Source organism: Hyaena hyaena, unplaced genomic scaffold (assembly GCF_003009895.1).
Source record: "Hyaena hyaena isolate Hyena2069 unplaced genomic scaffold, ASM300989v1 scaffold_212, whole genome shotgun sequence".
In the NCBI taxonomy this organism is placed as follows: Eukaryota; Metazoa; Chordata; class Mammalia; order Carnivora; family Hyaenidae; genus Hyaena; species Hyaena hyaena.
Window position 1 is genome coordinate 1,821,073 of NW_024080845.1, and position 24,326 is coordinate 1,845,398.

At 40.1% G+C, this 24,326-nt stretch overlaps 1 protein-coding gene across 11 annotated transcripts in view; it reads right to left on the bottom strand.

The window, feature by feature from the left end:
• Positions 1–24,326, bottom strand: part of CFAP20DC (CFAP20 domain containing) — a 233,385-nt gene that overhangs the window by 25,146 nt on the left and 183,913 nt on the right. For all 11 annotated transcript variants that reach the window (XR_005530284.1, XM_039242489.1, XM_039242488.1 and 8 more), the window contains one exon: positions 23,842–23,903. Coding sequence is in view for 10 of the 11 variants with exons in the window: in XM_039242489.1 (XP_039098420.1) it covers positions 23,842–23,903 (62 nt within the window). In the remaining variant the exon portion in view is untranslated. The remainder of the gene's footprint in view (positions 1–23,841; positions 23,904–24,326) is intronic.

Below are 24,326 nucleotides of genomic sequence, written 5' to 3' on the forward strand. Positions count from 1 at the left end.
TCTATTCCAGCACCGTTTACAGTAACAAGGAGCTGGAAACCACCTAAGTGCCCATCAGCAGAGAACTGGCTGAATAAATTATGGTACATTCAAACTCTGAAATAATGTCCAGCTCTTAATGAAGAATGTGTTCACCTATATTGCAAATTCAGAAAGATGTCCAAAATCTATTCAGTAAAAATCTAAAAAGTTATAGAACAATAGAGAGTCTTATTTCATTTATGTTGAAAAAACATATGAATAAAACATGTATTTCCTTGTTATAGGCATTGAAAGTTTCTGAAGGATGCATGAGAAACTTTTAACTGTAAATTTTAACTGTCGGAATTCCTGGGAGGGGAAATGTGGGTTTGGGGGTGGGTGGAGTAAGACCCGTTTCTCACTTCTATCTTTCTGCTCTGAGTGAATATTCCTCTTTCCTTTTTAAAGGCAGAGTTTCTCTCTTCAGGAACTATTAATTTGATGACATCTGTAAGAAAACTTTCCTGAAACACAGCTTCTGGAAACAGAGGTCTAGGTTGGCCCCCCAACCAGTAGGAGAGGAGAGAGTTTGAAAATAGTGCCTTCCTCATGCCAATGTGCACATCTGAGCTGATTCTAGCAGCCTTCCCCATTGGACATATCAACTTCAATGATGAAAGTAGAACATTCTGTGTCTTTAAAAATGTTGGTAATGTTCCTGGAAATTGTCAAGTTTTTATTTGCATAAACAACAGCTGCTTTACCTAATGCTATAAATATGACTAAAAAATAATTGGTGGCTTTTTATTCTTATTTTTTTTAACACGTCATCCATGTTTCTGATTATTGAAACAAAACGGTTCCTGGGCTGAGATCTGAACTGTCATATCTGACAACTCAAAGAGTTAACTTAATCAAGAGTGGCTGCAATGAGAAAGGATGGATGGAGGATGCTAAAAGCTCAGAGGGAACACACAGACTTTTTCATTCTGGAAAATGTATTCAAGAAAATATGGAAAAAGAAGCTAAATATTATGTTCTAATCTGCTTTTCAGAGAATCTCTCCCTCCCTCCCTTCCTTCCTTCCTTCCTTCCACCATCTCTCAATTCTCAATTTCCATCCTCCCTCCCCCCCTTCCTCTTTTCTTTCTTTTAGTTGCTGTAATTTAAAGGTCTCCATGTCATGCAAAACCAAGCAGTGACTCACTTATCCTTCACCTTTCACTGGAGGGGAATCATTTTGGGGAGAAAATTCTCAAGCAAGTCAGTTTATCTCCTCAAAACAGAAAAAAACTAATCAAGCATTGTCTGATTAATTAGAGACACTTGAAAAAAATGCTATCAAGGCCTACAGCTGTAATCAATTCAATCAACATGCAGAGGGCCAATCTGGTTTTCTTGATTAACAAAGCTGAATGTTAAACAGAGAAGTGTGACATTGTAGTGCCATTAGTTAAGGTTACAAATTGAGCATTTTTTTCCCCTACATGTTCAAAGTCAGGTCAGAATAAAGCGAACACTCTTTCATGATGAGGGTCATGGTCATGAACATTGCAATTCTCCCTCTTGATATTTCCATGCCAGAAGAATAAGTTTCATTCAAGTGGTAGAAATGGGCAGTAACTTCAGAATGCTTGTGCAGACACACAAAAAATCAAGTACTTGAAAAGATCAGACAATAATAAAACAAAGACAAAAAAAGTGATGTGAGGTTTTCTCTGTTTAGTGTCACCCAAGTTGGTTATGGAATTCATCAGGAGCAGACATGCCAGACATAAGAGATAAAATTTTTCTTATTACATTTTTAAGATGTGAATGTGAAATGCATCTATATAGTGGCTGATGAGTAAATTGGAAAATTCAATTTGCTTATTTTATTTGCACGAAGTCAATTTAAATGTCAAGATGTCTAACGCAAGATTGGTTTATTAACGGTTTGTTTCTTGCTCTTAAAAATCACAGTTATAACTATAAAGTGATGATTATATTTTGTGTAGTCGATCTTCACAACACAGTCTGGGATTCTGTCCATGAAAACAGCAATTCTCAATCTTCTGGGGATAAAAAATTCTCTCTCTCTCTCTTTTTAATTTTTGTGCTTAGAATTTAGTAAGAGCACAAATAAATACTTGCTAACTAGTGTATTGCAATCAGATACATTTGCTGCATGTAATGTTACCAAAATAGTTTAATTATGGAAATATGGAAATAATTTACATAAAAATAAATTATAAAGAATTCAAGGTAGTCTCAAGATCATTCCCATTCACATGTTTTCTTGAAGAGAGATGGAAAACAAAGAGTATGCGTGGCATATAGAAATCACTCCATAAATCTGGAGCCAACTCCTGAAGAGTTCAAGCCTGCCCACTAGTAATGTATCTAGTGGCTATGATTCTGGTTGATCACTTTTCCTCTCCCTCTTCTGAGAATGTAGCTTTTCTTTCTTATGCACAGCCAACTTCATGTGGTTTGGGGGAGTGCTAAGACCTTCCTTCACTCTCAGTATGGGTGTAGACATAAGACCCACGGTAGGCCAGAGTCTACTCTTGGACTTTTGCTGGGTCCTGACTCATGTCCATCAAAATGTACACATGCTAATGATATCTGCTGAGTATATTTTCCTGACAGAGAATGAAAGGTCAAGGAAAACTGTATGAAGCTGTGATATTTCTTTTTTTAATGTTTATTTTTGAGAGAGAGAGAGAGAGAAAGAGAGAGAGAGAGAGAAAGGGGCAGAGAGAGAAGGAGACACAGAATCCGAAGCCTGGAGCTGTGAGCCTGTCAGCACAGAGCCTGATGTGGGGCTTGGATGCACAAGCTGTGAGACCATGACTTGAGCTGACTTAGGACACTTAATCGACTGAGCCACCCAGGCGCCCCAAAGCCGTGATATTTCTTAAGAGGTCCTTCTGAAACCTTACGTTTCTATGGGAGACAAATACTGTTTTACCCAGCAGAAGTATGCACATAGAAGAAGGACTTCTCACTCAAAATAAACACAACATCTTTGAAGATGTAGGGCAAATAGCTGTCTCCTGAAATAGCAGGTTTTATCTTCATATTTTTGAAGAAACATTACAAAATATCTGAATGCCTGCTCTTGCTACTTTATATTTTTGTTCCAAGTATTGAGACTAGAGTGGTGACCAAGCCACAGTCCCCATTCACAAGGAGGTTAGAGTCTAGGAGATGGAGACAGGTAACAAATAAGTATACAGAGAAGTGGTGGGGTTCAGAATATACCATCCCCAAATGTGCCACTTTGACATAATGATTATTTTGAGCTGAAGGCAATGATAAGAAGTAGACACAAGAAAAAGTCTTTGTCTTTTCTCTCTTTACCAGGAAGGACTGGATGGTTTTTACTCATTGGAGATGACTCTAGACTCTTAGAAGACACAACCCAAGTGGAATCTATAGCAAACCTTACTAACCTGATCTTCTCTTCCATTGGTTCCTACCATATCCTACCTGTCCACAACCTGCTACTTCTAGAAGCTCAAAGTCCCTTTCCTTTGTCTTGTCATTTTTCTACTATATATATATATATATTCTTAAGATGCTCTGTAAGCCCAAGTTCTAACCATTCCTTTGAGTTACTCATCACTGAGTGTGTATGCACTTTACAGGTGTTAATAAGTTTCTGTTTTTCTCTTGTTATGTGTCTTTTGCCACTCTAATTTTCAAGTGAGCCTGGAGGGGTAGAGGGAATAAGGTTTCCTTCCCCTACAGAAGGAATGTTAATTCAGATAGCAAAAGGTGCTCTAAAAATCTAAAAATAAAATTAGGTTTAATAATTTTATTAATTAAACAGTTAATTAAATAAAAGGCTATTTCATGTTAACAGCTCTAGCACAAAATAAAGGTGATAGGTCCTCATAAAAAGTCCAGCCTGTTTCATACAGACTGGTCCTAAACACACAGGGAGAATGGGAGCCACAGAATGGCTGACTTGGTATCATCTCTCAGGGATGGATGTTTCTTATATAATCAGCCTCTCAGATGAACAAGAGAAATTCATATTTAAACCACACTGACTGAAGAAGTCCTATCAGTATCACTGAGAATCTATTGATATTTTCAAGCTCCTACATGTGTAGAGCACTTTACAAGGAGTAATGGGGAGGCAATGGGGAATCAGAGAGAAGTCCATGATTTTATTTATTTAGTTTTGAAAGAGAGAGAGAGAGACAGAGGGAGAGAGAAAGAGAGAGAGAGGAGAGACAGCAAGTGCATGGAAGTGAGCAGAGAGCCATGTGTTGTCAGCACAGAGCCTGGTGCAGGGCTGGATCTCACCAATTGCGAGAACATGATCTGCGCTGAAATGAAGAGTCAGAGGCTAACCCACAGGCCTCAAGGCACATTTATTTTGAATCATCCTGATTGCCGATAGCCTCTGACTGTAAGGCTCATTGCCTTATTGCCTGCCAGAAGCAAAAGATCACATCTAGAGGAATAAAACATCAACTAGAACTATTGTCCAACTGAAATAAAATGTGAGCCACATGTTTGAATTAAAGTTTTCTAGTAAGAGTTAAGAATTAAAAGGTGAAATTAATTTGCTTAAATTACTTAACCCAATATATCCAAAATACTCTCACTTCAGATGTCATTTGAGGGAAGGAATCTTTTTTCTCTACTAAGGTTTGAGTGACTGGTGGGAGTCACGTTCACAATGTGAATTCATTGGCAGCCTATTACCAGGAGAAAAGTTTTATACACGTGCACATGGAAGCATTCTCTAAGGAGACCCCTCCCCACAAACAGCCAGGGGTAAAAGTTATACATCAGCTTAATAAATGGCGTCAGGGAGGGGTTAGGGCTTCAGTGGGAAAGGATGAATGGTTCTGATAAGGCTTGTTTACACAATTTCTTGGAATGTCCAGTTGCTAAAGGTCAGTCACCTCCCTGACTGAAGATTTTCCCAGAATAGGAGGATTTACAGCAGCTCAATCTTGAAAGGCTCTGCTTTGGTCAGATAAAGGAAGTTCAGATGAGATTTCTTGCTATGTGTGCTATTTGCCTAAATGTTTTCAGCTTAAAGGAGTTTTATGTCATTCTGGTTGGTTGTTAGTCCCTCCATAATCAGGATAAAACATTGTATTAATGAGATAGTTTACATTCTTTTTGTCATATTAAGTCCTTGACATCCACTGTGTGTTTCATATTTACTGCCCATCTCAATTCAGATTAGATCCATTTCAAGTGCTCAGTAGCCATTTGTGACTGGTGACTACCATATTGAGCAATAAAATTCTAGAAAGCAATTTCAAAGAATAACTTCATGAGCTTAAGGTAGGTCTCACATTTCAGTAACCATAAAGGAAAATATTGATAATTGGACTATATTAAAATTAGGAACTTAATAAAGAACACGACTCAGCAAGGTAGAAGGGCACGTCACAGAGAGGAAGAAGATATCTGCAACACAGGAAAGGATCCAGGATAGATATAAGTCCAGAATATATGAAGAACTGCAAATCAGTGAGAAAACAGAGGCACTCCAAAAGAAAACAAAAATGGCCAAGAGACTTGAACAGATGTTTCACAAAATAAGGTATCCAAATGACCAGTAAACATGAAGGTGTACACAGCCATTTTAAACATCAGAGAAATGCAAATTAAAAGAACACTGATTCCACTACACCTTATCACAATAGCTGAAATACAAAATATCAATGATTTTGGTGAGGATCTCTAGGACCTAGAACTCTCACACCCAGAACTGCTGGTAGGGGTATTAATTGATACTACTTGGGAAAACTGTTTTGGCAGCATCTACATCAGCTGAACATAACGATACCTTTTTCCCCAACAGTTACCCTTCTAGAAATATGGCTAGTAGAAGGCATACATATGTGCACCCAAAAATATATAAACTGTGGGGACCCACTCAGACCCTCAGAGTTGATACAAGGATCATTTTACAGTGAAATCATCTGAGCTACAGAGGATGTGGAAAGAAATCATATCTGAACTCCCCTTCTCTCCCTAAAGTGAGCCTCCTGAAAATACAGCTGCCATTCAGCTGCCTTGAAGGCAGCATTCATTCCCCTAGCATAATAAAACAGATAGAGCCCTTCCAGACTTGCCCATTGAAGACCTAAACCCACCCCCTTGGTTATGCTGGCATATAAACTTTCATCTCTGGCTATTCAGTGAGTTATTTATTATGGAGCAACTTCCATGTACACATGGAAATAAACTGTCTTTTTTCCTGTTCACCTGCTCATTGTCAGTTCATTTGCAGTTCAACCACTGGACTCAAGCTGGAAGGAAACAGTCTTTTCTCCCAATATAAACACATTTGTGATAGCCCCAAATTGTTTACAACCCAATCCCCTTTCAATAGTAGAAGGCATAAGTAATTTGTGATATATTTACACACTGGAATACTATTTACTCTCAAAAACATGTAATATGGTATGTCATATTCAGGGAAAGAAATGAGACACCTGAAGAATACATGCTGGATTCCATTTATAAAAGATTTAAACACAGGTCAACTAGTTGGTAGTGTTAGAGTCACCATCGGGGCTACATTTGGGGAGCAGGGAGTGTAATGATCAGGAAAAGGAGTGAGGGATGCTTCTGTTCTTGGTCTGGGTGGTGATTATGGTCACTTTGGGGTCATTCATTGAGTCGTACGTTTATTATCTGTGCACTTTTCCATGTGTATGTTTCACTTGAATAAAAGAATTGATCGATAAGAACCATTAGTGTAATTCTTAGTCTAAGATAGTCAGTCAGTTTGCTCTTTCTGGCATTTTAATGTGTTTATATCTTCCTGCCTTTTTAGCAATTTACCATGTTAAGTTTTCTTTAGAACAAGGACCATATTTAGATTAAATAGAAGCTGGAGTAACACCATAAATAACCATGATGATGATGGTAGCTTGGTGATACAAAAGAATTATTGTCCTTTCTGGCAAGCCCAGTTCACTCACTAGAATGGTCCAAGCAGCAAAAGAATTCTGATTATTACCTCCCAGTGTTTTAAAATTAGCATTTTACCACCATATTTGTTCAAAAACCTGTTTATCATCCATATCAGCATTCTTTCACAATATTTTTCATTAACCAAAATGTTACAATTAACACACCCTGCAACTTCTGGGAAATAAATCTAGTCAACTAAAGATCGCATCAGCTTTCCCCAGTTCTTTATTTTCGTGTGCAACCAACCAACACTGGGGAAGAATTAAATCGTCATTCACCTCACAGAGCCTTCTTTTTAGCACATCATTGTCTTATTTGACTCCTGAACATAAAAGAATAACCAAACTTTCAAAGGAAAATGGAAATCAGTACATAAATATGGCATCTGATGATCTGACACACTTAGTGATGAAAATGATGCCCTGTAGGTATTCCTTACAAAAGCCCAGAGAGCTGAATTAGAGCATTAAATTAAACGCCACCTACTCTTTCTGCAGCATTAAGTCCCATCATTCTGTAGAAAGGTTTAAATGGTTTTATTTGTATTCTGATTTTAAGGTAATTATTCTCTAGTTAAAGTTAGAGAAGATTGCAAAGTTTTCTGCTCTTTATTTGCTACTGATTTAGTTATAATGCATTTAACACATCGTTGCCTCATAATTCTGGAAAATGTGTTATATAAAGTTGCTTGAGAGTGAATCTTTTTCTGTCATTTCAGATACTAGTAACTACTAACACTGTCACCAAATCTGTCTGGCTCCATCTCTCTAGCAGGCCCCAAGTGGTGAGAGTTTCCATAGGCTATTATAACTTCATTTATTCCCTGCCACAACCTGGTGTGGTGTTCCCATATTCCAGGCAGGAAAAAAAGGCACAGTGTAATCCAAAGATTGCAAACTTAAAAGGAAATGTAAGTTCAAATAGAAAAATGTGCAACTTAAATCATATGGTATGTTGGTACCCCAAATACGTGTCTAATGTCCAGCTCCACTCTGGATTATCAAGGTATATTCTGTTGCCATGGGGACAGTCATTGCTGTTGCTACAGTCCTATCCCTAGCCACTTGTTCATCCAGTACGCAGCATGGGAATATGTTAGCATTCCATTTTGTGACCAACCAAGCCTTGCTGGGTTTTAGGAAACTGATCCTAGAAGTTGAGGTGGCCAATCTAAAGTCATGGACTTCTGGGGCGCCTAGGTGGCTCAGTCAGTTCAGCACCTGATTCTTGATTTCAGCTCAGGTCACGATCTCATGGTTTGTGAGATCAAGCCCCACACTGGGCTCCATGCTGACAGCATAGAACCTGCTTGGAATTCTCTCTTTCTCTCTTTCTGCCCCATCCCACTTGCACTCTTGCTCATATTCAAAAATAAATAAACTTAAAAAAAATGTGTCTTGAATTCTCTGGAAAGCTGGTCTGTATCTGGTTAACTCATATGCCTGAAGGGTAGCACTCTGGGGTTTACTATGGCCCCTTCTCTTCTAAGATCCAGAGATCCCAACTTTTGTCCCTTAAGCTGATGAAGCTGTTGGAGACTATTCTTGGCTTCTCGGCCTCTCAGTTGCTGCTTTCTGAAGTGGAATTTGTCCAGAAAAAAGTGCAAGAGCATGCAGGCTGCCTCTCTTGCTTCCCTTCTCTTCTGGAGCAAGGCCCCATAAATTCTCACTGTCCTGGAAGTTTTCCAGTGGCTTTAATCAGATGATTCTCATATCCTGTGTAGCATTTCTGGTTGTTTTCAGAGGAAAGTTTAGTGTGAAACAACTGAGTCTGCCATTGCCAGAGGCAGAACTCCTATTAATTAAAAAGTATGTCATGCGTGTTATTTAATGTTGTAGGACTGTAATCACGGTTGATGTGGAGAACTGAGTTCAGGGTTCTGGAGAAGGAAGAGTCCTAATTTCACTTCAGTCAAGGAAGGTTTTATGGGAGAGCAGGGATGACTTTTAAGAGTAGGAGACACAGCAAGGATTTGGGAGTGTCCTGTAAGGCTGGGAACAGATTCTATGTGATAGCCTCACTGACTAAATGAATAATAGAAATTCTAGCTCAAAGAAGACACATGGGTTATAAATCACATGCTAATTCTGCTTTGGAGTATCATCTGGAGTATGTGATAGAGAAGGATTTCTAGTTTGCAGTGGGGCTCAGTGGACAGGAGGATTGAAATCTACTCGCAATGTCTACAATGGACAAAGGACAGGGGATAGCTGCACATGAGTGCGAATCATAACATTCCAGAAATTGTATGCTATGACTGGATGATCACACATTGCAAGTATACTATGGAACAGTTTGTAAATTAAGATAATTTAGATTAATCAAGTAGTTTCTGAACATGCCACACTCAAATATGAAGCTTTGGCAAACTGATTGTTTTGAAGACACTTGAGAAACAGTAGATTCAGGAAGGGCTCCCTGACCTTCCCCTTTCTACCTAAAAGCAGGGCATAAAACTCCCCAGGAGCAAGGGGCCCTTTCTAGTACACAGTACAGTTAAATCACCAGAGACACCAATGGCAGGAATCCATAGAACAAACCTTATTAACACAGCCCGCATCTTCCGTTAGTTTCCATTCAGCTATGATCTATTTAAGGTTATAACGAATGTCATGCAGAAATAGCATGCTTTGTGCATTTATGGAAAACACTGGGCTGAGAGAGAGAATAGGCTGGGTGATAGACTGAGATTCAGAATGATCTTGATAGTCAAGAAAATTGGTTCAGTACCAGTATTTATTCCATAGCTATCTAACAAGATCCAGTTTTGTGTTAGATCCTGGCACAAGTTTTTGTGTGTGTGTGTGTGTGTAGAGTTCCTGCCCTTTAGAGCTTATAGTATGGAGCGTAAGACCAACATCAGATAATCACACAGAAATGAATAGATGCTGTGAAGTTAAATGGTGCTGTGAGAACACATGAATGGGAAGTGGTACTTGAGAGGAAATATAATGGATGAATAGGTATTATCCAGGTAAGGTAGAAGGCAAGGTAGGGGAAAACAGTCTAGGAAGGAGCAGCAATGGGATAAGGCCCCGGGGTAGGCAGGTTTGAGAAGAGGAAAGGAGACCAGTGTAGTTAAAGCACAAATCTCCAGAGAAGAAATGATGCAAAATGGCCCCATAGGCATGCACTAAGTCACCCAAACCTTGCAGACCACTGAAAGATTTTGGTCTTTATCCTATTAGCAATTTGAAGTCATTGAAGGGTTTTAATATGGGAATGTCACAGTCAGATCTGTGTTTAGAAAAGATTGCTCTAGGGAATGGGTATGGGTTGTGGCGAAAAAGCACATGTAAATACACAGAGATAACAATATATGGCTTATCTATGATGAGGTTATAGCAATGGTCCAGGAGAAAGAGTGATACTTTTAGGTGACTGACAGCCAAAGATAAGCCATTAGTGGGGTGTGGGTACTAATAAAAAAATGAATGTGGGGCGCCTGGGTGGCTTAGTCGGTTGAGGGTCCGACTTTCGCTTAGGTCGTGATCTCGCGGTTCGTGGGTTCGAGCCCCTCGTCGGGCTCTGTGCTGACTGCCAGCTCAGAGCCTGGAGCCTGTTTCAGTCTGTGACTCCCTCTCTCTCTGACCCTCCCCTGCTCACGCTGTCTCTCTCTCTCTCCTAGAAATAAATAAAAAAAATTAAAAAAAAAATGAATGTGATTCGAGCCACACTAGTACATACTGTGTCCTGGTCAAAGTTCAGTAGTCTGAACTGTCAGATTAGTCTGTTCAATTTAGAGACTCCCAATCTGATAAACTCAAAGGTGGCCAAAGGAAAGCAGTCAGGACTATACCGGGACCAGGAATGGCAAAGTAGACTTGAAGCTGGAGAAATGAGAGATCGGAGGAGAAAATGGAACATCCAAACAGCAATATTCAAAATTCAAGGAGTATTATGTGAAAGCATGAGGACTCAAATTATTGCTCTGGAAAGAGAACTAGGACCCAGAGGGAGAAGCTGTAGGGAACCCTTGTCAGCTCAGTGTAAGGGATGCTCAGTAATGGAAGGGGCTGCCTTCCAGGCTTCGCCTGTCTCCCTGGTGAAGACATGCAGAGGCAAATTTTGAAGAGATGCTGGGTTAAATCATCTCTGTAATCTCTTCAAACTCTCCAGGATTCTTGGATTCTCTCAGAGTGTGATCTTATTTTTTTGGTTGAAAACTTTACATTCCTAATACTCCAATCAACACGCCTACCACCACTACCATCCCCTTTTACCATTTAATGAAAACACACATGCCAGGCCCTGTGCAAAAACACTTTCACATATGTTTCATTTAATCTTTATAACACTGTAAGGTAGGTAGTAAAATCCAATCCCTATTTTTTAGATAATTTAATTGAGGCTTAGAGAAGCAATTTCACAAGAATATAAATCCAGCATCTTGATTCCAGAGACAGTGCTTTTATTTATTTATTTATTTATTTTTATTTATTTTTTTAAATTTTTTAATGTTTTATTTATTTCTAGGAGAGTGAGAGAGAGACAGCGTGAGCAGGGAAGGGTCAGAGAGAGAGGGAGTCACAGACTCTGAAACAGGTTCCAGGCTCTGAGCTGGCAGTCAGCACAGAGCCCGATGCGGGGCTCGAACCCACGAACCGCGAGATCATGACCCAAGCAAAAGTCAGACTCTTAACCGACTAAGCCACCCAGGCGTCCCTAGAGACAGTGCTTTTAACCAGTGCACTGTATCACTTCTTAAAAACACTTATTCTACTATATGCCAATGAATCCCATACTGAGCTCAACAATTTTAACCAATTTCTATCCCTTCCAATATGAAAGCACATGAAACACTGTATTTCCTAAGACAAAATGTATTCAGTGTCATAGCTAGTAATTGTGTTAGGTAGAATAAGGCTGTTATGTTGGTAAGAAACAGCCCCCAAATCTCAGTGGCTTAAAAACAACAAAGGTTTATTTTTTGCTCATGCTAAATGTCCATAAACAGAGAAGCAGGGGAACTGTTTATCAAAGTCGGTCAGCGACCAGGCTGACACGAATAACCACCATCTTGAATGCTGCTGGTAAGTGTCAGAGGCAAAAAGAACTCCTCAGGCTCTTACGCCTGCAATCAAATGTTCCAGCCAAGCAACCATATGGGCCATATTGTCCACCATGCATTGGTTAGAACTGGTTGATTAGTTGGCTCCATCCCAAACCAAGTGGCCTTAGAAATGCAATCCAACAAGGTGCTTGGCACTGGGAGATGGGGGATGGCCGGCAAAGCACGTTAGTTGCTGCTGCAGACAGTAAATATGCAAATTGCCTTTGTTGCATACATTCCAGAGTTTCTACCAAGAAGAATATTGACTATCTCTTTACGTTGGCTTGACTTCTCACTCCAGGTTGAGAGTATTAATATATTAGAAGAGGGGAAATGTACAAAACATGCTGAAATCCGGTAGAAGCCATCGCTGTATATGTAAAACATAATTCGAACCATAATCATGTCTGGGATTCAAGCCCATGGCATGCCATGTTAGTAGGCTTATTCGTATTTGGGTTAGATACAAGTGCTTCGACAGAAAATGTAATATTTTACTCCCTTACAAGTTTCACTGTACCTAACTATGTCAAGCCCTCACTGGTGAAATGAGAGAAGATAAGAAGTACTTCAAGCCTTATATTAGGTTTTGCACATTAAGATATTAGAATAAAAATCATTTAAATGCATTATAGAAATGTTATTCTGAAAAATCTCGGCCATGCCAGTCCATCACTGTCATATTAACTAAAAACATGTTTCTCAGATCCCAATTTGATTTATATAAAAATGCAAATCTCTTCAAAAAGTTTTGCTTTCTGGTCAATATTTATAATAATAAAAAATAAAAGAAGTAATTCATCTTATTTTTTGTTACGACTCAGAGTACTCAATTACAATTTGAACAACTTTTACCCACACTCTGTAAGCCTTCCATGATCTCAACTACAGAACTAAAAACCTGCAAAGAAAATATGAACACAAATCAGTGGCATCTATGAAGCATTTCATTTGAAATGGTTGTTTAAGGAGATAACAATTTCTTGCGGTAAGTGATTCAAATGCCCAAACAAAAAAGTAAGAGTGGTGTTTGTGTACCTAAAAACATAATTAAAATTTGTATTACAAATGCTAGTTTAGGAAAGAACTGGTTTTAAAAGGCAATTTCCTGTAAGGTCATTGCTGTGATATTTCAGACGGTACCTTTTTCTAATTTTGAAAGCTACACATTTTAAAAGAGAACGGTCCTAAATGTTTTTAAGGTCAAACTGGAAATATGTTGATGATTTAAAAATGCAAGCAAAGTGCTTTATTATATTATACTACCAGAGTGTTATTGTAGTTTAAAAATATCATTAAATCAGCACAAACCCGCACTTATCATTTCCTGCACATTTTTCACGCTGAGCTGCCTTCTGACTATGAGTAATCTGTTAATCTGCTCTTCGCCTCACAATCCGTCAAAGTGACAGATTCATTCCCTTCTCTAATACATAATATCTTCATTTACTGTATGCCTTGCTGCAACTTGCTTTTTTGCTAGCACTGAAATTTAGAAAATCACAAGCAAATTTAGAGCATGTCACACGGGTGGTTGTTCCTGTTTGTGTCCCATTTCTTCCATCACTTCAGCAGGAGACACTAAAACTTTTCTGGACTCCTAATGGGAGTGAATAGTGTTTCCCAAATGAAGGCAATCTCAGGCTTCAAAAAAAGTGTTAAAGAGGTCAGATGATGGCAGATGGTAAACACAAAGTAAGGGTACCTTTCACCACATGAAAACACTGACCATAGTGGAATTTTCTCCCAGTGCTAGTGGACAATGAATAGATATTCACCTTTGAGCCCCATCCCTAGGCATAAAGAAAAAAAAAATCATTTACAAAAGAAAGAAAGAAAGAAAGAAAGAAAGAAAGAAAGAAAGAAAGAAAGAAAAAGAAAGAAAATGACATTCATTTAGTAGTTAAGGGATGAATTTCTCCTCTCAAAAGACACGGCTTCATCAGCATAAACACCAGCATTTAATTGAAAGCCACATTGTGATTTTATTTAAGCCTAGACCTTCACTTTTTATCATGATGTTGACTGACCTCAGGCCAGGCCAGATCTCAGGTTCTTGCTCATTGCTATTTTGATAATACAAATGGTTCTGCTGTTTCAAAACTGTTCCCTGTTAATTCAGCAGAATACATGCCATGCTCCCCTTTCCCCTTGCTTTGGTTTAGTTGCTTATTAGTCTATAAATTCTGCAAATAGAGTGAATTAAGGACTGAAAAATAGGAGAACATGTAAAATTCAGCCAGTTTCATCTTAAATAAGAGATAAAGTACATCCTCTACAAATCACCACTGGGCTTCACTTGTTACTGATCCAAGCATTCACATACTAAAACAAAGGTCACTATTGTTAACCTTAAAAGTCAAAAAGCAAGGAGGTTGTTTACAGCAAAATATGAGCAGTCGCCTCCTAACAGGTCCTGTCTCAGCACATAACATAATTTTTTTTCCATGCGTTTTCACTCAACACCCAACAGCATTTTCTTGTCCTGAGCACCAAATTGCATCTGATTTGTCTTAATGGATGGCAAGGGAGCTAAAGGCTTTTAAAAATCAATGGACAAGAAAGAGTCAATAGAACAATAATGTTAGCGTTAATTCAATCAAATCAGCTTAACGTTGTTTGCCTTTTCTCCTTGAAGTCGTTTTGAATGGGACGGACATTTGACTCATGTGGTATTTATCATACTGAGTGAGTTTTTATGTGGTAATGAACAGCAAAATATGAAGCTGTAAACTCAGGTAAGCATAATATATTGTTAGAGTGAAAAAGTGTGTGTTTTAACATTAATCAATTTCAAATGTAATGTTTTTCATTAACAAGTGAAACAAAATTCTTACTGGGAAGAAATAAACCCAACTGCCAACAACAACAGTTTGTGAGTAGATGCAGGTTTGGAAGGACTGTGGCTTCTCTGTGACAGGCTTAGCGACTTGCCCCGACGGCCCTCGGCACCTTTCCTAAAACATTCATGCTCTACCTCTGGGACATGCAGCGCTGGGGGGCCGTGAGCTCACCACGGGCATGTGAAAGTCACCTATCCAAGGTATTATGCACATAGTAGGTGCTTCAACAATACTCTGTGACTGTTGCTGACGGTCTAAACTGTGCATGCTTTCAGTCATCTGCTGTAGTGGTTCCTTGTTTAAATAAAGTATTCTGCATTGGGTTGCAAGTTGAATGATGAGGCAGTGAGTCTATGGATGTGACTGGCTATGGCTGTTTAACCATAATTATGGTCTTCCATTTCTTAGGTTCATGTCATTATCCTGGACCGCAGCCTGCAATCCTCTCCCTCCCCCCTTGGACAGACAAGAGGTGAATGTTATAAACTGGAATTAGTACTTCGACTTTTTAAAGGTGCTCATTACTCTAGAAGGAAAAGCTGAATCTTTTAATTAAAAGCTGAAACGGTAACATGTTAGAATGGTAAATAATTGCTTTGGTAATTACCTTCTTTACATTGGACCCTGGGCCAAAGGTAATCTGAGTTCAACATCTGGATGGATAACAGTGACTGGGGAGGCCTGGGTAATAGTGGGAGTTCTTCATTCTGCTGGTAAAAATGCTAAGAGTCTTCAGGGATCCATCATTTCAGGCACAGAAGCTTTAGGGAGGTGGGGGGGGGGGACTGCAATCTGTTGTTCTAGATTCTTATGGAAATGGGTTTCTTGAGTTTGCAATTTTGGAAAATATGACAGTAACTAAAATACTGATGAGTATTTCCTCAGCACTCATGGCTTAAGATTCTCTCACAGAGTGCAACTGAACTCAGGTTGGAATGCTGAGTTGTGAGCTCAAAAGAGATCTGCTCAGAGAGCAGGCAGACATTTCAACTGAGAAACTGAAGGGCGGGGTTGGCAGATGCCCAGGCAGGCAGGGCCGGAGTGAGCAAGCAGAGCCAAATGAAGAAAGAGATGTCTTGGTCAGGTGTGGGCCAGCTGGGGGTGCGGGCCAGTTAGGGCCGGTTAGGGCCTGGGACAGGGTGACTGGTGCAGGTGTGCCATCTAGCTAACAGGTGCTGGCGGACTGAACGGTCAGAGCCAGACTCAAAGTGGGTTGGGCAGCCACGTGCCAAGAGAGGAGGAAGGAGAAGTGATGGGGCAGTGGACCACCAGCTGCCCAGCTCTATCAGCGAACTGCTGGAACCCAACGGGAAGAGTGCCCCCGAAGTTGTGCCGAGGCGTGGTGCTGGGGGCAGAGAGGTCAGAGGCGAAAAGCAGCATGATTCTCGAGGGATTGGCTTCCTACCAGTGCCTTTAGCTGCAGTGGCAGCTCCAGGGCAGGGCGAGAGAGGCCATTCTGAGCCGGCCCTTTGCTGTAGACCAAGGACGGCTGGGGCCCAGCTGGGTCTCTTTGTATTACATGTTTTTAAAGTCTGTTGTAAAGCTTCAACCAGTGGGCTGAGAACCTCTTGGGGAGCAGTAAGGGCAGGAGTCCCTTGAATTTAAAGGGCACAAACTTCATAAGCTCAAGTCCTCTCTATCTATGTTTTTGCTTCATATCCACGTACGTGTCTAGGTTCCATTAGCCTGGTGAGGATTAGGCACATCTTCTGCAGCAGGGGCAACTCAAGCACATTTCTGGCAAGTGGACCCAACTCCACAAGATTTGCCTACACAAATACAGATGAGCAATTTCCAATGAGAATACAGAAAAAATATAGGAGTTCAGTTTTGTAAAACTGTCTGTTGGAAGGTTTAACATGATACTTTACTGGAGACTCTAGATTGTGACTGTCTTCTAAGGGCTCCTTTAAAGCAATTTGATGGGATTTCATTTACTACATGTAGGAACAGGGCCAGGTCCCAAGGAAGAAAAGTAGGTAGGTGCTTCTCTCTGGGTTCCGGCTAGCAGTTCAATCCATGGCGAGGCAGCTGGTATAGGGAGATGGGGGAAATTCATTCCTGTGAGATTCAAAACATATTTCTTGAGTGTCTCCTCTGTGCTTGGCACTGTTCAAGTGAGCAAGAGAGATAAAGTCCCTAGGCCCATGCAGTTTACATTCCAGGGTATTCTGTGTGTGTGTGTGTGTGTGTGTGTGTATGTGTGTGTGTGTGTGTAGACAACAGGCAAATAGGCAAGAAAATACCAGGTAGTGAGGAGTGCTGTGGTAAAAACAAAAAAGGTGATGTCATGAGGCTGACAGAACAGGGGCTATTTTAGGGGCTGTTAAGGAAGGCCTCTCTGAGGTGATGGCATTCAGATGAAGCCCTGAATGAGAGAAGGAAGCTACCACCTAGGGTCTTTTCTAGGGTAAGGGAACTGCAAGCAGAGGGGCCATCTCATGCAAAGCTCTTCAAGTGGAAGCAAGCCTGGAGTGTCCAGGAAAAAGGGACACAAGAGCATGAGACATGGTCTGGGTGGTGGGCACTCAGGGTGAGGAGCACGATCTGATCCTAAGAGCAGTGGGCAACGTTTGGGAGGTTTTGCATGAGGCCATGCTTGGCTCATGCAAGTGGTATTTAGATGTAATACCACTACTCTAGTTACTGAGTGGAGGATAGAGCGTGGGGGCCGAAGAAGCAGAGAAAGCAGGTGGGACGAGTTTGTCCAGGTAAGGGGTGAGGGCAAAGGGGGCTGGGATTGCAACAGTGGAGACAGGGGCTGGATCTGGTGTCACCTCAGTTGAGGGATCACCAGCACAATTTGCTGAGGAAGGACATGGGGTGAGGAAGCAGGGAGTGCTGTTGGTTTCTGCCTTGGGTAAAAGGTGGTAGCATTTTCTGGGGCGCCTGGGTGGCTTAGTCGGTTAAGCGTCCGACTTTCGCTTAGGTCATGATCTCGCGGTTCGTGGGTTCGAGCCCCGCATCGGGCTCTGTGCTGACTGCCAGCTCAGAGCCTGGAGCCTGTTTCAGTCTGTGACTCCCTCTCTCTCTGACCCTCCCCTGCTCACACTGTCTCTCTCTCTCTCTCCTAGAAATAAATAAAACATTTAAAAAAAAAAAAAGGTGGTAGCATTTTCTGAGATGGGGAAGGAAAAAAACAGATGTGTAGAGGGAGAGAAAACTAAGTTGTTTCAAATGCTTGGATTCGAGGTATGTGCTAGAGATCCAAGTGGATGTCTGTCAAGCTGGCAGCTTGGATAGATGAGTCTGGAATTCACAGGAGGGTCAGGGCTGGACATATAACTTGCAGAGTCATTAGAATATAGAAGGCATTGGAAGCTGTTATTAAATACCTTGTATAAATAATACGCAGTATATCACATATTAAAGATGAGGGCCTTTCTAATGGTTATCAATGTCTAGGGATCGCTGGTCTGCAGGGAGTGGAACATGCATGGAAATTAGATTTAAACTCTATCCAAACAAGAGCCTCTCCTAAAAACACAGCGTTATCCTGCTTATGAATAAAGTAATACCACTGTCATCCTATTTTCAGGAAAGGGAAGGGTAATTCTTGCCAAGATGTAGGGAAGAACTTGACATTTAACTTGTTAACATTCAGGATGAAGACTTTCATTTCTCAGTGTTATCTGGGCCTACTTCTACTCTGCCTCCCTCAGTGCAAATCCTGACGGAGCTCCCACCCAAGCCAGGCGGGCTGAAGAGCACCAGGAGGAGAGAGAACAGGATGCCATCCTGCCCTTGGGGAGCTCCACCAATGACAGTCAAGGAGCTTGAACCAGACTGGGAGCTCTGAGGATGGGGAAATCTCAGATGGGGCATCTGAGGATGAGGATGGGACTCATCGCTGTCCTCAGATGAGTGGGTGTGAATTTATGCGAATGGGGGTATGAAATGAGAGGTGCTGATACGGACAGCTTTCCCTAAGCTAGTAAGAGAAAGGATGAAACTAAAGCCTGGTGCCTTTGGTTTTATACATGGATCCTTAAGATGTAATGCAAAAATGCAGACAATTGAAAACAACGATAACACAACTAGTTTAGAGAAACCTTTTGCATAGTAATCAGGAAATCCTTCATGGCTCTTTGGTCTGAAGGAGGAATGTTTGCCAAAAATCTGACTTACTTGTTTTAAAATGATCCAAACTTAATCATTTGAGGAGACACATGGCCTGCAATTCCGTATTTAATTTTATTTATTCTTTTCTCTTTTTTTTTCATTTATTCATTTTCTCTCTTTTGTGTTGGTGGGGGAAAAAGGCTTAAGCAACAGGACAGCATATCAGGCTTGGGCCCTGACAATTGGAGAGAAAAGAAAAATGAAGCCACTGCGATCAGTCCAGAGCAGTACTTGTAGGTTACGATGACAGGCCAGCTTGCCTCAGTCAGGCTTGCTGCACCAGTGTGAACTGCGGTCAGTGGTTATTAATCATTTGTCAAAGTCCACAGAGCTTTATCATCTAATTATAGTTATAAGTATGTTTATATCACACAAACATGTGGTAAAGCTGCAAAGGATTCAAGCCTTAGCAGAATTGGCAGTGACATTAAAAAAAAAACAACAAAACTACAGATAGGCAATAAATCATAAAGCAAATACTTCAGAAAACCATGCCATTCATTACTGTTTGGGCATTCAGAAATTATTTTCTAAACTGTTTATTTCTATAAACATTGAGAACCTTACAGAGCCTTTGACTACCTTACCTCCTCCTCCTAATTTTCCAATGAGTTGTAAACATACCAAGTATAATCATCATTTGAAATAAAAGACTGGTTATTGACTCCATCCACATGAACAGACAACCAGAATGTAATCACAGCTTATTTTATAAAACCCATTTCTGAACAAAAATATCTTGAGCTGTTCTGAAGAATCTACATAAACACATAAATGGATGTGCCTAGGGGACAGCTCTAAACCCCACAAACCAAGAGATGGCATTTTACAATAAATGACCTAAGGCTGCAAACAGCATCCGTTTGGCAGCATGTAAGTTTACATGCTAGGAAACATTTCTCAACATGAATGAATGGTAAAATTGTTTCCTCCCACCCAATACGCCTCTAAATTGTATTAGATTATGTTAGCCATTTCTGCACCTTGTCATAGAGGCTGTCAGTGTCCCAAGCGGCAGTGTGGGTGGACATTGGGGAACAGGGCCCCAGAATCTGAGAAGCTGCCTTCAGGCAAATCTAGACACAAGGGATAGGATGGGGTGAACCATGTGTATTTCAATTCCTAGACTGTGAAATTCTCGGGAAATGATTGCCATTGTATCCCCACTCTGTCCGATGTCAAGCATTGCCCTGTAAGCGCAGGTAGATTCTTATACTCCGAGGAACACACTCTATGAATATATGTAGTATTTTGGCTACTGGCATCCTAGAATCAACTCTCCAAAACCCAAATTTGTCTGCTTTGTGGACTGCATGCTATCTTTAACCTTAATCGTAAGCACATCAAACTAAGAAGGTAATTATGTTGCAGAGACAAGACTTCCCACAGCAAAATGTAAATGAAAGACTTTGGAGATACTGGTTGTTCTGTTACATTAATTAAGCTAATTGAAAACTGACTCTCAATATATATGTGTGTGTGGGTATGAGTATGGGTATGAGAATGGGTGTGGGTACAAATCTAAGGTTCTTGGGTTTCTGGAGTAGTTGCAGATAGGTCACTGACGCTAGTGTGGCCACTTCCCCTCCCACAGGGCACCCGGACGCTCTCTCAATGGACCCGCATCCATACATGTCCCCTTCCCCATCATGTCTGCATTACTCTGATCACAACCACACAATTCAGGAAATCAAGAGCCTACTTGCCTCTCGTGTGTTGTTTAGAGCCTCTGCAGGCAGAACTTTCAATCTGGGATGCAGGATAGATGCTTGTTTATCCAAGGGGCAGACTTGGAAACTTATCTTAGATTTCATTTCTTATATTTTTTGTTTCATATTCATTATCAGTATCTTTTAAATTTAAAGTTTAATTTTAAAGTTTTGGGTTTTAGGGTCTAGGTGTGAGATCTATTTGTAAGACTTGTAATAAATGCAAACCTTAAAAGGAACATAGCGTTCTATTTTAAGTTAAATTATATGCATTACATGATTCAATTTATCCCATTTTTATATGATGATCTGTGCTGACCTCATAATTTTACCATCGTCTTTATTTATGGTCCAATAACGTCTTTCTGCCAATTCTTTCAAGCTGCTGGATTTATGGAGCCAAGAGCTAAACCACATAATCTGCAAGTTTTTTGAACAACTAAACAATAATTTTCTAGAAAACTGTTGGATAATCTGCTGGCAAATGGGATTGGCAGCATTTTATTTTTTGCTTTGGCTTTTGGCTTTTTATTTTATTATGTAAAAATGTAAATTGATTTTCCCTAAATGAATGAACATTTAATTGGCTAAATAAAATATGCTGTATGTTAGGTTGGTGAATTTTCCTATACTGTATCTTTGGGAATCAAATATTAAAAAAGATGCTTAAAGTTGTATAGTACTACATCTAAACATTAATTAATCCAACATTATGAGGTGTGTTTTCTCTACAGGGCAGTGTTCCCTCTGATGGTAGAACTGGGTTTCATACATAAAATCTATAATGAGTCTCCTCAAAGTCTCAGAATCATGAACCTGGAAGTGACCTGAGAGAGCATGTAACTCAAATCCTTTCTTTTAAACATGTGCTCACATTACTGGTGAGATCTGAGCGGGTTGAGAGGCTGGTCTGAGATCATATACTCGGTTAATAGCAGATTTAGGATGAAAGTTAGGTCTTCTGTCCCCTTTTATGGAAACAAAAGGCTCTACTTTCTAACATACCTTATTCTCACTTTCATTTGTTCATATTATAAATCCTGACTAGTTATAATTTGGATCGACATTGGATTTCCAGTTACCTTAAAAGTGTACTCATATACAGATAAAAAGTTTATGTAAGAGACATATTTTACATGTGAAGAGACAACGGATTTTCAGAATATTAAAACATATTTTTATATAGACTGAAATTACAGCCTCAATTTTGAACTCCATATTGTATCTACTTATGATAGTGGCAGTTCCCCCTACTAAATAACATGAGCGAGTGATCAGATCATGTGTATAGACCAGGAACACTTAGAAGTGATTACTAATAAGGAACATTTACTCTGTCTATGTCATAATATTCTGGGCCCCATAAAACGTCCTGTAAACCATGTAGGTGGTCTCCTGGCAGTTCTACGTGGCTTGGTTGGCTGTGCAGTGCTGATTGGGCCAATAGTGGATACTTGGCCCAAGCTTGGCCCATCACATTCTCTCTCCTGGAAAGTAGGAATTGGGATTCAGACATAGCCTATCAGGCTGGGCATGTACTTTGAACTGTAATACATAAATGCAAGAGCCATCAGACAGCCCTGTGTGACTGGAAACAGAAAGCCGGTGCTTAGAGACCAGAACGGAACAGACGGAAGAAGCAAGCAGAGACGGAGTGAGGAAGTGCCCGGTTGCCTTGCAGTGTTCCAGTCCCATACCCTTCCTGAGCCCTGTATTCTTACTTAACAAATCTTCCCTCTCTCTCTGTCTGTCTCTCTGTCTCTCTTTTAATATTAGCTAAGTTGTTTTTGATATATTCAACTAATGAGTCTTAATTCAGATACTCTGTAATAAATATACTTAAGGGCCAGAGCTACAATACTATCACTGGTGTTCTGATCCACTCTATGGGAATGGGACCTCTCAGAGTATAGGTGAGAGGGCCTGATAATGAGATGCATTATAATAACGAAGATCCTGTGGGTAGAGCTCGAGATAGACTGATTTTCCATAAACCCCTAGTATTTAATAAATAGCGATAAAGTGATATGAATTTGTACTGATAAACTAATTTATCTTTTAGAAAATCATTTAATATTACATATATTTCATAACACAAATCCAGATTTGCTTGTCTTTAGTAAGCCTAAAATAATAGGTTTTTCTTTTTTTTAAAAGTTTAGTTTGAGAAACAGAGAGAGAAAGATGCATGCATGTGAGCATGAGCGGGGAAGAGGGGCAGAGAGAGGGAGACAGAGAAGACACCAAGTAGGCTCAACACTGTCAGAGCAGAGCCTGATGCAGGACTTGATCCCACGAACCATGAGATAATGACCTAAGCCAAGCTCAAGAGTCAGACGCTCAACTGACTGAGCTACCCAGGTGCCCCAAGAATGAGGTTTTTCTATATTGACATTACTCATAATGGCCAATGACATTTTGAAGTAAGGAAATAATTTTGAGGTTATTAGCTTTTGAAATATGAAGGCAAGAGAATGGCATTTGAACTGATATAAGCTATCTTGATAAATTTAAAGGGACCAGATAATACAAAAAAAATTCATGCCTAAAATGTACTAAACGTTACATACCGATTAAAATGAAGTATCTATGCAAACAGAATACTATGGAATAGATTAACACTTAAAGAGAGCTCACTGCATGCCAAAAAGTATGCTATGAAATTATCATGTGTTCGTTCATATGATTACCCCAAAAGAGTATGGGGTAATTATTAGGCTTGGCTGACCTTGAGTTAAATGGCGTGCTCAAAAGTCCTCCAACTAGTAAAGGGCAGAGGTGCATTTAAACACAGGTAGACTGTTGACCACCTCACCACATTCTAAATAAGAAAAGTAGATTAAACTAGGACTCCTAAGAAAAAGAAATTTGGAAGTTCTTGGAAAGTTTTGGACAACAATTTTGTGAAACCAAGAAAAATGCACAATCTTTTTTTTTTTTTTTAATTTTTTAGTGTTTATTTTTGAGAGACGGCGAGAGAGAGAGAGAGCAGGGGAGGGGCAGAGAGAGCGGGAGACCCAGAATTCGAAGCAGGCTCCAGGCTCTGTCTGACATGTCGGCATAGAGCCTGATGCGAGGCTTGAACCCATGAGCTGTGAGATCGTGACCTGAGCTGAAGCCAGATGCCCAGCCGACTGAGCCACGCAGGCACCCCACACAATCTTTTAAATACATTTTTTTAAAGGACACTTAGCTTATTAATGATTCTTACCGGGGATTAGAAGGAGAAGGTGGATTCATTTCTTGCTGATAATGACGACCCTGGTTGACAGGCTGTAAAAGACAAAACATTTGTGAGGTGCTAATCAGCATCATGTTCTTTATATACACTTTCACATGCATTTTCATTGCTGTCATTTTTTCCTGAGGGACCATCTGCAAGGATGGGCTGTTTATTTTCCAGAAGACTCAAAGGCTGTTTTGGGAGATCCAGCAAATAACAGGGTGGTACACATGAGAAAAACACAGGTTATTTTAATGGCCAGTTACTGCACGAGATGGCATCTGTGGTGTAATTAAAGTTCACGTGTGGGATCTTTCTCCCTGTGGAATTTTTACGCTGCTAACATTCATTGATATTTCCAGCCACAGTAAAATAGAAGATATTTCATGGAGCTAATGTTGCACGGCAAGTATCAGCAATAACTCAGAGACCCAGAGATAGGGAATATATATTTATATCTCAATGTTAGCAAG